This window comes from Bos indicus, chromosome 5 (genome assembly GCF_029378745.1).
Source record: "Bos indicus isolate NIAB-ARS_2022 breed Sahiwal x Tharparkar chromosome 5, NIAB-ARS_B.indTharparkar_mat_pri_1.0, whole genome shotgun sequence".
Lineage (NCBI taxonomy): Eukaryota > Metazoa > Chordata > Mammalia > Artiodactyla > Bovidae > Bos > Bos indicus.
This window is the reverse complement of record NC_091764.1, coordinates 107458145-107471195: the sequence shown is the minus strand read 5'-3', so window position 1 is coordinate 107471195 and position 13051 is coordinate 107458145. Positions and strand designations below refer to the sequence as shown.

General features: G+C 53.5%; 1 protein-coding gene across 2 annotated transcripts; it reads left to right on the top strand.

The window, feature by feature from the left end:
- Nucleotides 1-3416: 3416 nt before the first annotated feature.
- Nucleotides 3417-12748, top strand: ITFG2 (integrin alpha FG-GAP repeat containing 2). Of its 2 annotated transcripts, XM_019961699.2 has the most exons (12): nucleotides 3417-3639; nucleotides 7780-7875; nucleotides 8418-8459; nucleotides 8554-8725; nucleotides 9452-9591; nucleotides 9965-10113; nucleotides 10496-10593; nucleotides 10777-10830; nucleotides 10934-11025; nucleotides 11213-11330; nucleotides 11674-11847; nucleotides 11971-12748. In XM_019961699.2, the coding sequence occupies exons 1-12, from the start codon at nucleotides 3544-3546 to the stop codon at nucleotides 12072-12074; spliced, it is 1335 nt and encodes a 444-aa protein (XP_019817258.1). In that variant the 5' UTR covers nucleotides 3417-3543; the 3' UTR covers nucleotides 12075-12748. The 2 variants fall into 2 exon arrangements, with proteins under 2 accessions (XP_019817258.1, XP_070646398.1); XM_070790297.1 differs by lacking the exon at nucleotides 8418-8459.
- Nucleotides 12749-13051: the final 303 nt, after the last annotated feature.

The following is a 13051-nucleotide window of genomic DNA, read 5'->3' as shown; positions in this document are numbered from 1 at the left end:
ACTGGAAGGATTGATGCTGAAGCTGAAACTCTGGTACTCTGGCCACCTGATGCGAAGAGCTGACTCATTGGAAAAGACCCTGCTGCTGGGAAAGATTGGGGGCGGGAGAAGGGGACGACAGAGGATGAGATGGTTCAATGGCATCACCAACTCAATGGACACAAGTTTGAATAAACTCCAGAAGTTGGTGATGGACAGCGAGGCCTAGCATGCTACAGTCCATGGGGTCGCGGGGAGTCGATATGACTGAGTGCTGAACTGAACTGATATGTGTGTGACCCAGGGCCTTTTGCATGGACCTTGCATGAAACAGAAACCTGAGGGCACTGTGCCCAACATCTGTCCAGATTGCCTCCTCTTGCTATTCTGACCAGTTGCTCCCTGTCCTCATCTAATGAGCCAGGAGAGCCACAGAACCTCTAGGACAAAAGGTGCCACCCCTCCCCAGCTCCTGGGGCTTTCTTCCACTGTGTCAGATGATTCCACTTCTCCAGATAAGTCCCTAAGTTGTGTCTGACTCTGTCACTCCTATGGACTGTATCCTGCCATGCTCCTCTGTCCATGGAATTTCCCAGGCAAGAATACTGGAGTGGGTTGCCATTTCCTACTCCAGGGGATCTTCCCAACCCAGGGATCAAACCTGCATCAGCTGCATTGGCAGGTGGATTCTATACCACTGAGCCACCAGGGTGAGGTAGATGTCCTTATTTTTACAATGTTGACTCCTGAAAAACCCATGTGTAGATTAGTCTGGGCCTGCTGGCCTAAACCTGAAAACCCACTGAGCACCTGCAGAATCTCACAAATAATACTTTTGATGCTCTGACTGATGAAGCCCAAAGAAAGGCTGCACTGGATTCAACATGGAAGGTTTCACTCCAAGTCTAGACTTGATGGGGACGTTCCATTTACACTACAGATGCAGGCCCCTGAGGAGGGCAAGAGCTTTGTGCTGAAGCGCCAGACCAGACCCAGAATCCCAGCAACCCTGATTTCTAGCCTGAGGACTTTTCTGGGAACTCTGGCAGTCAAATACAGGATGTGGGTTTTTGCTCAAACAATTCTGGTTTGACCCACCTCCATCACTTTCTGCCTTCCTATTTTATCTTGCTGAACCTGTTTTTTTCAATAAAAAATCTGGAACAGACACACAAGCTCACATGCACTACTTACATGAGATAATATATGTGCAATGTGCCTTACAAGTGACTGTATGCGCTTTACAAGTGATTTTCAAACTTTTACCTACAGAGCACACCCACCATGGAAAAAAAATTTCTTTACATAATAAGCCTGTATTCACATGTATGTGTGTGGTCAGTTGCATCTGACTCTTTTCGACCCCATGGAGTGTAGCCCGCCAGGCTCCTCTGTCCACTGAATTTCCCAGGCAAGAATACCACAGCGGGTTGCCATTTCCTCCTCCAGGGGATCTTCACAATACACGGATCCAACAGGCGTCTCCTGCAACTCACGCATTGGCAGGCAGAATCTTTACCACTGTGCCACCTGGGAAGCCCTATATACATGTATAAATATATACAATTGAAACAAAGGTTTCACAAAAATAATACTTACCTTACTACTCGAGATTACTTAGCTTTTTCTATTTCATTTTTTAAAAAGCTGGTCCGATTCACTACCCTCATTTCAAGACTATCTGGATCATGGAAAAAGCAAGAGAGTTCCAGAAAAACATCTATTTCTGCTTTATTGACTATGCCAAAGCCTTTGTGTGGATAACAATAAACTGTGGAAAATTCTGAAAGAGATGGGAATACCAGACCACCTGACCTGCCTCTTGAGAAATCTGTATGCGGGTCAGGAAGCAACAGTTAGAACTGGACATGGAACAACAGATTGGTTCCAAATCGGGAAAGGAGTACGTCAAGGCTGTATATTGTCACCCTGCTTATTTAACTTATATGCAGAGTACATCATGAGAAACGCTGGACTGGAAGAAACACAAGCTGGAATCAAGATTGTCGGGAGAAATATCAATAACCTCAGATATGCAGATGACACCACCCTTATGGCAGAAAGTGAAGAGGAACTAAAAAGCCTCTTGATGGAAGTGAAAGTGGAGAGTGAAAAAGTTGGCTTAAAGCTCAACATTCAGAAAACGAAGATCATGGCATCCGGTCCCATCACTCCATGGGAAATAGATGGGGAAACAGTAGAAACAGTGTCAGACTTTATTTTTCTGGGCTCCAAAATCACTGCAGATGGTGACTGCAGCCATGAAATTAAAAGACGCTTACTCCTTGGAAGGAAAGTTATGACCAACCTAGATAGCATATTGACAAGCAGAGACATTACTTTGCCAACAAAGGTCCGTCTAGTCAAGGCTATGGTTTTTCCTGTGGTCATGTATGGATGTGAGAGTTGGACTGTGAAGAAGGCTGAGCGCCAAAGAATTGATGCTTTTGAACTGTGGTGTTGGAGAAGACTCCTGAGAGCCCCTTGGACTGCAAGGAGATCCAACCAGTCCATTCTGAAGGAGATCAGCCCTGGGATTTCTTTGGAATGAATGATGCTAAAGCTGAAACTCCAGTACTTTGGCCACCTCATGCGAAGAGCTGACTCACTGGAAAAGACTGATGCTGAGAGGGATTGGGGGCAGAAGGGGACGACAGAGGATGAGATGGCTGGATGGCATCACCGACTCGATGGACGTGAGTCTGAGTGAACTCCAGGAGTTGGTGATGGACAGGGAGGCCTGGCGTGCTGCGATTCATGGGGTCGCAAAGAGTCGGACGCGACTGAGCGACTGAACTGAACTGAACTGAAAGGGATGTTACGGAGAAGGCAATGGCAACCCACTCCGGTACTCTTGCCTGGAAAATCCCATGGACGGAGGAGCCTGGTGGGCTGCAGTCCATGGGGTCGCGAAGAGTCGGACACGACTGAGCAACTTCACTTTCACTTTTCACTGTCATGCATTGGAGAAGGAAATGGCAACCCACTCCAGTGTTCTTGCCTGGAGAATCCCAGGGACGGCAGAACCTGGTGGGCTGCCGCTTATGGGGTCGCACAGAGTAGGACACGACTCAAGCGACAGAGCAGCAGCAGCAGCAAAGAGATGTTACAGTTTTGTTTTTTTAAAAAACATTGTTGGAAACCACAGAGTCGTTGGTTATTACAGTTATGATTCTCAGGGATGGTCTAGGGGCTAGGAATCTTCACTGCCAGTGCAACAAAGCACGAGGTCAAGGTTATTAGGTCAAGCTCTCGAGAGCCCTGTTGTCAAGGAAACGACTCAGCCCCGCCAGCTTCGGCAGACCCGTACAGGCCGCAACCTGCGGAGAAGAGGAGTGGCCCGAGGCCCTGTCACTCAACTCAGGCTCGGGAGCCCCGCCCCCACGCCCGGCGCGCCCGGAAGGCCTGCCCCCTCGCAGAGGTTTAGCGAGGTAGGCCGCGATTGGAGGTTCAGACGTTGACGAAGCTTTCCGCTTTGGGTGGCCTTTCCGCTCGGGCGGCTGTCGAGGGGGGCTCGGGGAACATTTAGCGGGGCTTCACGGTCCCTGAGCCCTCGGAAGTGCGATGAGGTCGGTTAGCTACGTACAGCGCGTAGCCCTAGAGTTCAGCGGGAGCCTCTTCCCACACGCCATTTGCCTCGGAGACGTTGACAACGACACGGTCGGTGCATGCGCACTGGAGACGCAGTCGTCTGCGCACGCGGGGCGGAGCCAGGGGCGGGGGACGCGGCCGGCGCCTACGTGCTGCGTGGGAGCGGATGGCGTGCCCTGCAGGCTGGGCGGTGCGGTCCGCGCGCGTGCGCACGGGCGCTAGGGGAAATGGACTGGGAGGGGCCGTGTGGGCAGGTCCGGTTCAAGGTGTCCTGGCTGCGTTGCTCCGGAACCCTGGTCCGGTGTCCTTCTAGGGGCTCGCGTAACGTGTCTGCTGCGTGGTTCAATGACTTGTGTCCAGGAGGAACCAATAAACTGCATGGCCGGCTTCCCCGCCCTTCCGTGGCCCGCTTCCCTTTCAGAGCCTCGGAAGATAAACAAGGAGTGCGTGTGCGGCTCCGCAGGAGCACCTGCCTCCCGACCCGGCCTGGCCCGGCCCACCGGACGGCTTTAAGCGCCTGGCCGGGAAGTCTTCGCCTGGCCGGCCATCCTTGGCTTGAGTTACAAGCTCAGTGTCCATCTCCCTTTCCTCTCCTTCCTTCTCCCGTCGTTAAAGTGTGTTAATACCAGTAGAACAGGCCCGAACCGAGTCTGGTGCTCGGTGAAGGCTCAGGGAAGCCTCAGCGTTGTCGTTAGTGTTGGATTGTGGTCCGAGGATTCTGCGAAATTCTGGGGAATTCAAAAGTGGACGGAACACTCCCACTGCGCGATAGTCACAATAATAGAGAAATGTCATAAGCCCATTGATTAAAATGTGCCAAGCGTTCTAGGGTGGGGGCATCGAAGGGGGCCGTGGCTGTTGAGGGTGCGGGACGCTTTTTTCCCATAATCTCTATTTCACAGTCTAAATGCAAAGCACATTGTTGCCCTCTGGCTACCTGCGTCTCATCCTCACCTCCCTGTTCTACGCTCTCTTTTCCCTGGGAATACACTCAGTTCAGTTCAGTTCAGTCGCTCAGTCGTGTCCGACTCTTTGCGACCCCATGAATCGCAGCACGCCAGGCCTCCCTGTCCATTACCAACTCCCGGCGTTCACTCAAACTCACGTCCATCGAGTCGGTGATGCCATCCAGCGGTCTCATTCTCTGTCGTCCCCTTCTCCTCCTGCCCCCAATCCCTCTCAGCATCAGAGTCTTTTCCAATGAATCAACTCTAAGCATGAGGTGGCCAAAGTACTGGAGTTTCAGCTTTAGCATCATTCCTTCCAAAGAACACCCAGGGCTGATGTCCTTTAGAATGGACTGGTTGGATCTCCTTGCAGTCCAAGGGGCTCTCAGGAGTCTTCTCCAACACCACAGTTCAAAAGCATCGATTCTTCGGCACTCAGCCTTCTTCACAGTCCAACTCTTACATCCATACATGACTACAGGAAAAACCATAGCCTTGACTAGACGGACCTTTGTTGGCAAAGTAATGTCTCTGCTTTTGAATATGCTATCTAGGTTGGTCATAACTTTCCTTCCAAGGAGTAAGCGTCTTTTAATTTCATGGCTGCAGTCACCATCTGCAGTGATTTTGGAGCCCAGAAAAATCAAGTCTGACACTGTTTCCACTGTTTCCCCATCTATTTCCCATGGAGTGATGGGACCGGATGCCATGATCTTCGTTTTCTGAATGTTGAGCTTTAAGCCAACTTTTTCACTCTCCTCTTTCACTTTCATCAAGAGGCTTTTTAGTTCCTCTTCACGTTCTGCCATAGGGCTAAAACATCCCACCACTCACCCCCACCCCATCCTGCCCCGCCCCTAGCCTCCTTTGCCCTGTGATGGGAAAGGTATTTTGAGGCCTCTTTGCTCTACCTCCTCTAGGGAGGAAAAAGTTATTCTCGTAAATTTGTATTATGTTTTCTGGGCTTTCATGTTTCTTCATATACTAAGCAGTATAATTTTATGAGAAAATCAAGGGAGGCATTTTAGAGTAGTAAATTACCGAAGTGACTCTAGAGATAGTCATTTTCCATTTTATCGGATCGTCTTCTTTGTTTAAAAGGGAAGATTATATGCCTTTTCTCATAGCTTCAGTGTTACTTTTTTTTTTTGAAATTAAATTGTACTTTTCTAACTGCATTGCACACTCAGTTCTGCAACATTGGGTATATTATACTACCCTTTAAAAAAAAGTTGTAAGCTTCAGAATGACAGGAATTTTTAATCTTTTTTTCCACTGCTGTATTCCCTTCCAACACCTATAATGCCTGGTGCATAATTAACACTCAATAAATGTTTGTTGACTAAATGAGGGTTGTTAGGAAAGGCAGATGTTATTATGTATCTCAAGGCAATTTGAGGGGCTTTGCCTGTTATCAATAAATGTAATTAAAAGAAGGGCAAGTAGGTGAGGTAGTTGGCTAGTGATAGGATGTGGTCCATTCAGCCTGCATGAGTGTACATAGACATTTTGTAACTGGTGCTCCAGGCCAATCTTAGGAGATTCCAGGCCAGAAAAAAGACTTTTATTTCATCCTGATAAACCATTCACCTAAAGTTTTTTACAAGTGATTTATTTCCTGCTAAGAGGGGGAAGCCAGGGATAGAATACACACCCACTCAGAGAGAACTCACTTCCTTTCTGTTAGCATTTCTGAGTGAAGCTGTGCTCTGCAGCTTGGTTCTGTAGTGTCACCGAGTGACCTCCAGAGGCCAGGGCCAGGATGGACCGCCTAGGAGCACCCATGCTGGGGAGCAGGTGGAGTACCCTGGAAGGGTCCCCTTCTAGGACGCCTGCTCTGGCCTGGGTTCTGCCCGCTGAGCGGCACCTGCTTGCTCACCACACTTAACCACACTGCTCTATGAGTCTCATCCCTGCATCTGTGCCCTTGCTGACTGAGGTCCTTCTCAGCAGTTGTTAAACTGCAAGTCTGTGGCATCTGTCTTTGGATCCCCACCAAAGATTTTTCCCTGAAAAAAAAAAACTAAAGGGCTGATTGGGCATTCTCTTTGATTCTGATTTTTCTTTGTTTCTTAAAAAAAAAAAAAAAATTATAATTTGTCTATTAACGGAATTACCTGGCAGTCCACTGGTTAAAACTCGGCGTTTCCACTGCAAGGGGCACAAGTTTGATTTTCTAGTCCAGAAACTAAAAGATTGCTCATGCTTCACTGCATGGCGAAAAAAAAAAATCTCTTGAGAAAATAGTATTCATATGAGGACAGGAGGGGTGTTAGATGTCCCCCTAAGGGGGAATCTTGAAAGGACATCTGGAAATAGGTTTGTGGAGCCAGTTGGTTTTCATGGTTATCCCCTTGAAAGGGCAGCCAGCCTTTGGGGAACCTCTGGGAAAGGAGGGCCCAGGTGTAAATGGTGAAGAGGCTCCAGACCCTCCTGGGAGCTTGGCCACCACTTGAGGGCACTAGAGGCCAAGAACTCAGATGCTGCCCCTCAGGCACCTCCAGTGGAGATGCAGGCACCACTGCCTTCAAGTGGTGGCTAAGCTCCCGGGAGCGTCTGGAGCCTCTTCACCATTTACACCTGGGCCCGCTCAGAGGCACCAACATCAAAAGATCTTGTTGCTAGAGGAGGGAGTGCCCCAGAGCCACCACTGTTTTTATTTGGCCTCTGATTAAGTATGAACTCTGAAGGTAAATTCCCCAAGTGTGTTAGTCACTCAGTCGTGTCCGACTCTTTGCGACCCCATGGACTGTAGCCCACCAGGCTCCTCTGTCCATGGGATTCTCCAGGCAAGAACACTGGAGTGGGTTGCCGTTCTCTTCTTCAGGGGATCTTCCTGAACCCAGATCTCCTGCAGGGCAGGCAGATTCTTTACCATCTGAACCACCAGGGAAGCCCTAAATTCCCCCAAAGTTGCATATGTGGGGTTGTTTTCAAAACTTGTCCCACGCATCAGGGTGAATTAGAAGAGCCAAAGGCAGGCAGGTAGGGCGTTGAGCTGTTCAGATGTCAGGCTCTTCTGAGATGGATCGCAGATTCTGTATTGCCCCTTGTCTGAGCTGCCCTGCTCTCAAAGCCCACACACCGCTGCGTGGAAATAAACTGGGAAACCATGGCTGTGTTGGTCTCAAAATATCTGTGATAAAGTCAATGAAGATACAGATTGAGGTCTTGTGGTTTCTGCAGGGTGGGCCGAGTCTAGAAGGCCTTGCATGGCTCAGCAGGACCCCAGCCTAACCCTCTCTTCTCTCTCCATTTGAAGTTAAATGAACTGGTGGTGGGGGACACCAGCGGAAAGCTGTCAGTGTATAAGAATGATGATAGCCGGCCGTGGCTCACCTGCTCCTGCCAGGGAATGGTCAGTATTCAACCCTGGGTCCCTCCTGTCCAGGCACTGTCGAAGCTGGGGGCCCCCACCGAGCTCCCCAGCTTGTGCTTGGCCACCAGCTCCTGGTTCAGGGCTCATTTGAGTCAGGGAGGGAAGCCCCCAGGCAGAGCTCACCCAGCTGTCACTCACAGGTGCACACGTACACAGCTGGGCTGGTTTTCATTGTATGTGATGGAATGACTCCCCTAGTACTCCTGGATCTGCATAGGTTGTCCGTTGGTATGAAGTACAGTAGAAAACGGGGGCGGTCATTTGATTAGGTCTAGACACGGTAGTCTGGCTCCCTTGATACGTGTAGTTTTTGTTTTGTTTAAGCCCAAGTTGTTGTCACTGCTTTAGGTCCACATACCACTGTCTGGTACACGGGACCCAGAGCACGGTAACAGGATTAGCACAGCCTCTTGACGCGGGCCATGTGCACGCGCTTTCAGCGAATGACAGAGTTGCAAGGAGGTCAGGGAGCACTGGGGTCCCTAGGCGCGTCCCCCGAGCCCCTCTCTATTCTCTTGCAGCTCACTTGCGTTGGGGTTGGAGACGTGTGTAATAAAGGAAAGGTAAGAAGCCCAGGGGCCCCCCGGGCTTCTCTCGGCCCACCCCCGATTCCCATGCTCTGACCACCAGCCCCCTCCTCTGCCTCGTCTCGCCCAGAACCTGGTGGTGGCTGTGAGTGCCGAGGGCTGGTTTCACTTGTGTGACCTGACGCCTGCCAAGTCCCTGGATGGTTCCGGGCACCACGAGACCCTTGGTGGGGAGGAGCAGCGCCCAGTCTTCAAGCAGCACATCCCTGCCAACACCAAGGTCATGCTGATCAGCGACATCGGTGGGCATGGCTGTGTTTGCAGGCAGCTGGGGAGTAGGAGTTGGGGCAGCAGAGCAGGGGTCAAGGGAGCTGGGGGGTTGTCAGTATTCGTCTGGGCAGTTGTTATGCGTTTAACGCCGAGTTATTGCGCTCCTGTCATAAACCAGGCATTGTCCTGGGTACTGGGGTTGCAGTACTGAATAAAACAGACAAAGATCATGGCCCTCTTGGACATTTACAAGGTAGCGACAAAAAATAAGCAATAGAAATGGGGTAAGAAAATGAAATAGTACACTCGAAGGTATAGAGGAGATACATCAAGAAAGGGGCTGGAGGGTGTTGAGGGAAAGATGGCTGTTCTGAGAGGAGTTGTCAGGGAAGTCCCTGCTGGGAGGGGTCATCTGAGCAACAGGTCAGGGTTGAGGGGAGTGAGCCCTCAAGGTCAAGGTCAAGGATGCGGGGCGGGTACTTGGGCCAGAGGCCGTCTAGAGGGTGTTGGTAGGGATATGGGTGCGTCAAGACACTGGAGTCGTGTACCCAGGGAAGAGATGACAGGCCCTGCAAGGCAGCTGCCTGGTTCTGGATGTGAGGGAGGGTAGAGAGCGGGTCCCAGGCTCCAGCAGGTGGGCCCGAGGTTGAACCTGATAAAAAGTGCTGGTGCTGGAGGGGTGGGGAGAGCGTGCTGGCAGGACTCAGCTGACCAAGGCAGACGTGGCTCCAAACCCGTCTTATTTTCCGGATGTGCAGATGGTGATGGCCGTTGTGAGCTGGTGGTGGGCTACACAGACCGAGTCGTCCGGGCTTTCCGCTGGGAAGACCTGGGTGAAGGCGCCGAGCACCCGATGGGGCAGCTGGTGTCGCTCAAGAAGTGGATGCTGGAGGGTCAGGTGGGCAGCTGAGGCCGGGACCGCAGACCAGGGGTGGGGAGGGGCTCCATCCTCCAGGGGACTTGGGGCTGAGGCGCAGGCGGGAAGAAGGGAAAATCGCCCTGTGACTGAGACCCGGAGGAGTTCACTTCCAATGAGAGTCTTAGGGGAGACGGCGGGTAACAGGCAGACAGGAAAGGCCGCTGTGCTGAGTCAAGGGTGTGACGGTGGGTGTGGTGTGTCGTGGTGGGTGGTCCCCGTGGACTCTGCCTTTCCCCTGCTGCTGTCCTTGAAGGCTAAGGATGTGTCCCAGGGCTCCTACCCTCCTGTCCCGGCCTCTGCAGGCTCCCGCTTCTCTCCCCAGCCCCCTGTAAGCCCCCATCCTCTGGTGCAGGTGGACAGTCTCTCGGTGACTCCAGGGCCCCTGGGTGTTCCTGAACTGATGGTGTCTCAGCCAGGCTGTGCTTATGCGATTCTGCTGTGTACCTGGAACAAGGACCCTGGGGCGACCCCCACCTCTGAGGGACCCATGGAGGGCACTCGGTAAGGGGTGTGTGGGTCTGTGGACAGTGGTGTGCCTGGCACTGAGGTGGGCTCCCAGGGCCGAGGACGGGTCTGCAGTTGGCAGAGCTGCGTTGGCCGATTCCCCGCGCTGGCACCAGAGCCCCATTAAGGAAGATTGTTCTGGGGCCAGGGAGTCCGGGCCATGAGTTGTGGCAACTGAGGAGGTTCTGGGGTTCCAGCCTGGCAGCTCCGCGCTCTCTCCCTGTCTCTTGACCTTCCCCCTGGGCCAGGCGGGCTGGGCTGTCAAGTCTCCAACCTGGTCTACACCCTGGAATCTCATACAGAGATGAGCACAAGGGGTTGGGAGAACCAGGTTCTCTTGGGCTCCCACTTAGCGCCACCCCCACCCCCTTCCCCACAGGGAGCCCCTGGCTGCCCGGGACGTTGTGTTGCACCAGACCTCTGGCCGCATCCACAACAAGAACGTCTCCACTCACCTCATCGGCAACATCAAGCGAGGTGGGGGCGGCGGGGGTGGGGTGGGGCGGCGGGTGCAGGGGTGAGGGGGGAGGAGGGCAGGTGCGGGGCCTCCCTCGGTCTCTAGCCGCCCCTCCCCACCCTCAGTGCCGGCTCTGATCTCACCTTTCCTTCTTCTGGTCCTTCCTCCCTGCCCGCCCCCACCCCAAATCCCTTCCCACCTAGGCCACAGCCCCGACAGCAGTGCCTCTGGCCTCTTTGCTCTCTGCACCCTGGATGGTGAGTCCCCCAGGTCAGCCGTGGGCTGTGCAGGGTGGGTGGTCATGGGCCCGGATATCTGCGCAGAGATGGGGTCTCCAGCCCGGCCTGCCTCTCCTCGCAGGGACCCTGAAGCTCATGGAGGAGGCGGACAGGCTGCTGTGGTCGGTGCAGGTGGACCACCAGCTCTTCGCCCTTGAGAAACTGGATGTCACGGTGAGTGGGACCTGGGGGAGGGGGGCGGCCTCCTTCAGTGGGGCCACTCTCCCTCCACAGCCAAGTCTTCCCTCCTCTTAGGGCTCCCTGGAGAGGTCTGACCCCCCTGAAGTGAGCAGCACCCCCGCAGGAGGCCTCTCTCAGAGGCTCCCAGCAACCCCTACATCCGCTGTGTGGCCTTTTTCAGGGCAACGGGCATGAGGAGGTGGTCGCCTGTGCCTGGGACGGCCAGACGTACATCATCGACCACAACCGCACCGTCGTCCGCTTCCAGGTGGACGAGAACATCCGCGCCTTCTGTGCAGGTGGGATCCTGCCCCGTGCCCAGCACACCTGTCCCCTCGCTCCAGTGACCTGGGGAGAGGGGTCGTCACCCGAGAGAAGCTGCCTGTGTTCCCCGGGGCTGCCACTGAGACAGGAACTCGGCAAACACCCCCTGGGACGCCGTCCTGCCGGGGTTTCCCTCCGTGTCAGGAATGGACCAGATATCTTACTGTTTTCCTTGCTTTACTGAGTTCCCAACAGAGGAGAAACAGAAAGGGGCCTTCAGTGCTCTGCTCGGTGTCTGTGGGCGGCTGGAAACTGCTGACACAAACACCCATGGGGCCTGAGCCTCCCAACCTTGTCTCCCCATCCCCGACCCCCCAGGCCTGTATGCCTGCAAAGACAGCCGCAACAGCCCCTGCCTCGTGTACGTCACGTTCAACCAGAAGATCTACGTGTACTGGGAGGTGCAGTTGGAGCGGATGGAGTCCACCAACCTGCTCAAAGTGCTGGAGGCCCAGCCGGAGTTCCGGGAGCTGCTGGGAGAGCTGGGCGTGGGTGAGACCCGGGATTGGTGGGGCTGCTGGGAGAGCTGGGTGTGGGTGAGCCCTGGGGCCTGTGGCTGCAGGCACCCAGTGGCACAGGTCCCAGCAGACCCACCAGCCTCCGTCTCGCCCTCAGATCCTGATGAGCTGCCCGCCGCCCGCGCCCTGCTTCACCAAACCCTCTACCATCCAAACCAGCCTCCACAGTGCTCCCCCGCGGGCCCCCAGGACCCTACCTAGGTGGACCGGCTTCCTGGCAGAACAAGGAGCCTTCTGAACCTCCCCGCCGCCCCCACCCCCACAGCTGTCTGGCATCTGGAAGACAGGGAGTGCACATTACTGGGGAAGGATGGCGGCACCCTTGGGTGCTGGGGACTGTAGACCCCCTGGTCGTCTTGGTGAAGGAAGAGACAAGCTGCCCCTCTGCCCATTTCCTTGTGTACCTCACCTGTCCCGTCAGCAGGCACTGCCCCTCCCCAGAGCCCCCTACTCCTGTTGTTTGTGAGGAGTGGCTACACACACAGGGCCCCCTACTTGTGGGGCCCCAACTTGAAAGGAAACCAGGCTTTGGGGCTAGAAGGGTGAAGGCAGTGAGGGCCCAGCCCCCCACAAGTTCCATCTCCTGCAGCTCCAGGCGACTGACTTTACATTCCCGTAACATTCCTGTTACAGGAATGGCGAACCACAGATCTTCTTCCACCATGGTGGGGTTACACCCTCATTAAGCCATCATAGGTTGAAAATATCGTTAAGTGGAAAATGCATTTCCCACACCCCACCTGCTGAACATCACAGCTTAGCCTTCTCTGTGTTAACTGTGCTCCAAGCACTTACATCAGCCTGCAGTTGGACACAATCACCTAACACAAGCCTCTTTTATAATAAAGTGTCATTTATGAAAGTGTTGGAATAAAGTGGGTATCTCCTGTGGTTTACTAAATACTGTACTGAGACACAGTGGTGACTGAGTACAGAATGGTTCTAAGTATGTTGGTTGTTCACGCTCATGATTTTAAAATCTGATGTGGGTTTTCAATCCCAACGACAATCAGAACGGTACCCGGTGCTCCTTATATCCCTTCTGCTGTGGATTCCTCTGCTCCGAGTCAGTGGTTTTTACATTGCAGGTTGCATGTCCATGCACACGTGTGTGCTGAGGGCAACATAGAATGTCCCTACCGTGTGTGAGCTGTGTTCAGAGGAACTGGAAAACCTGT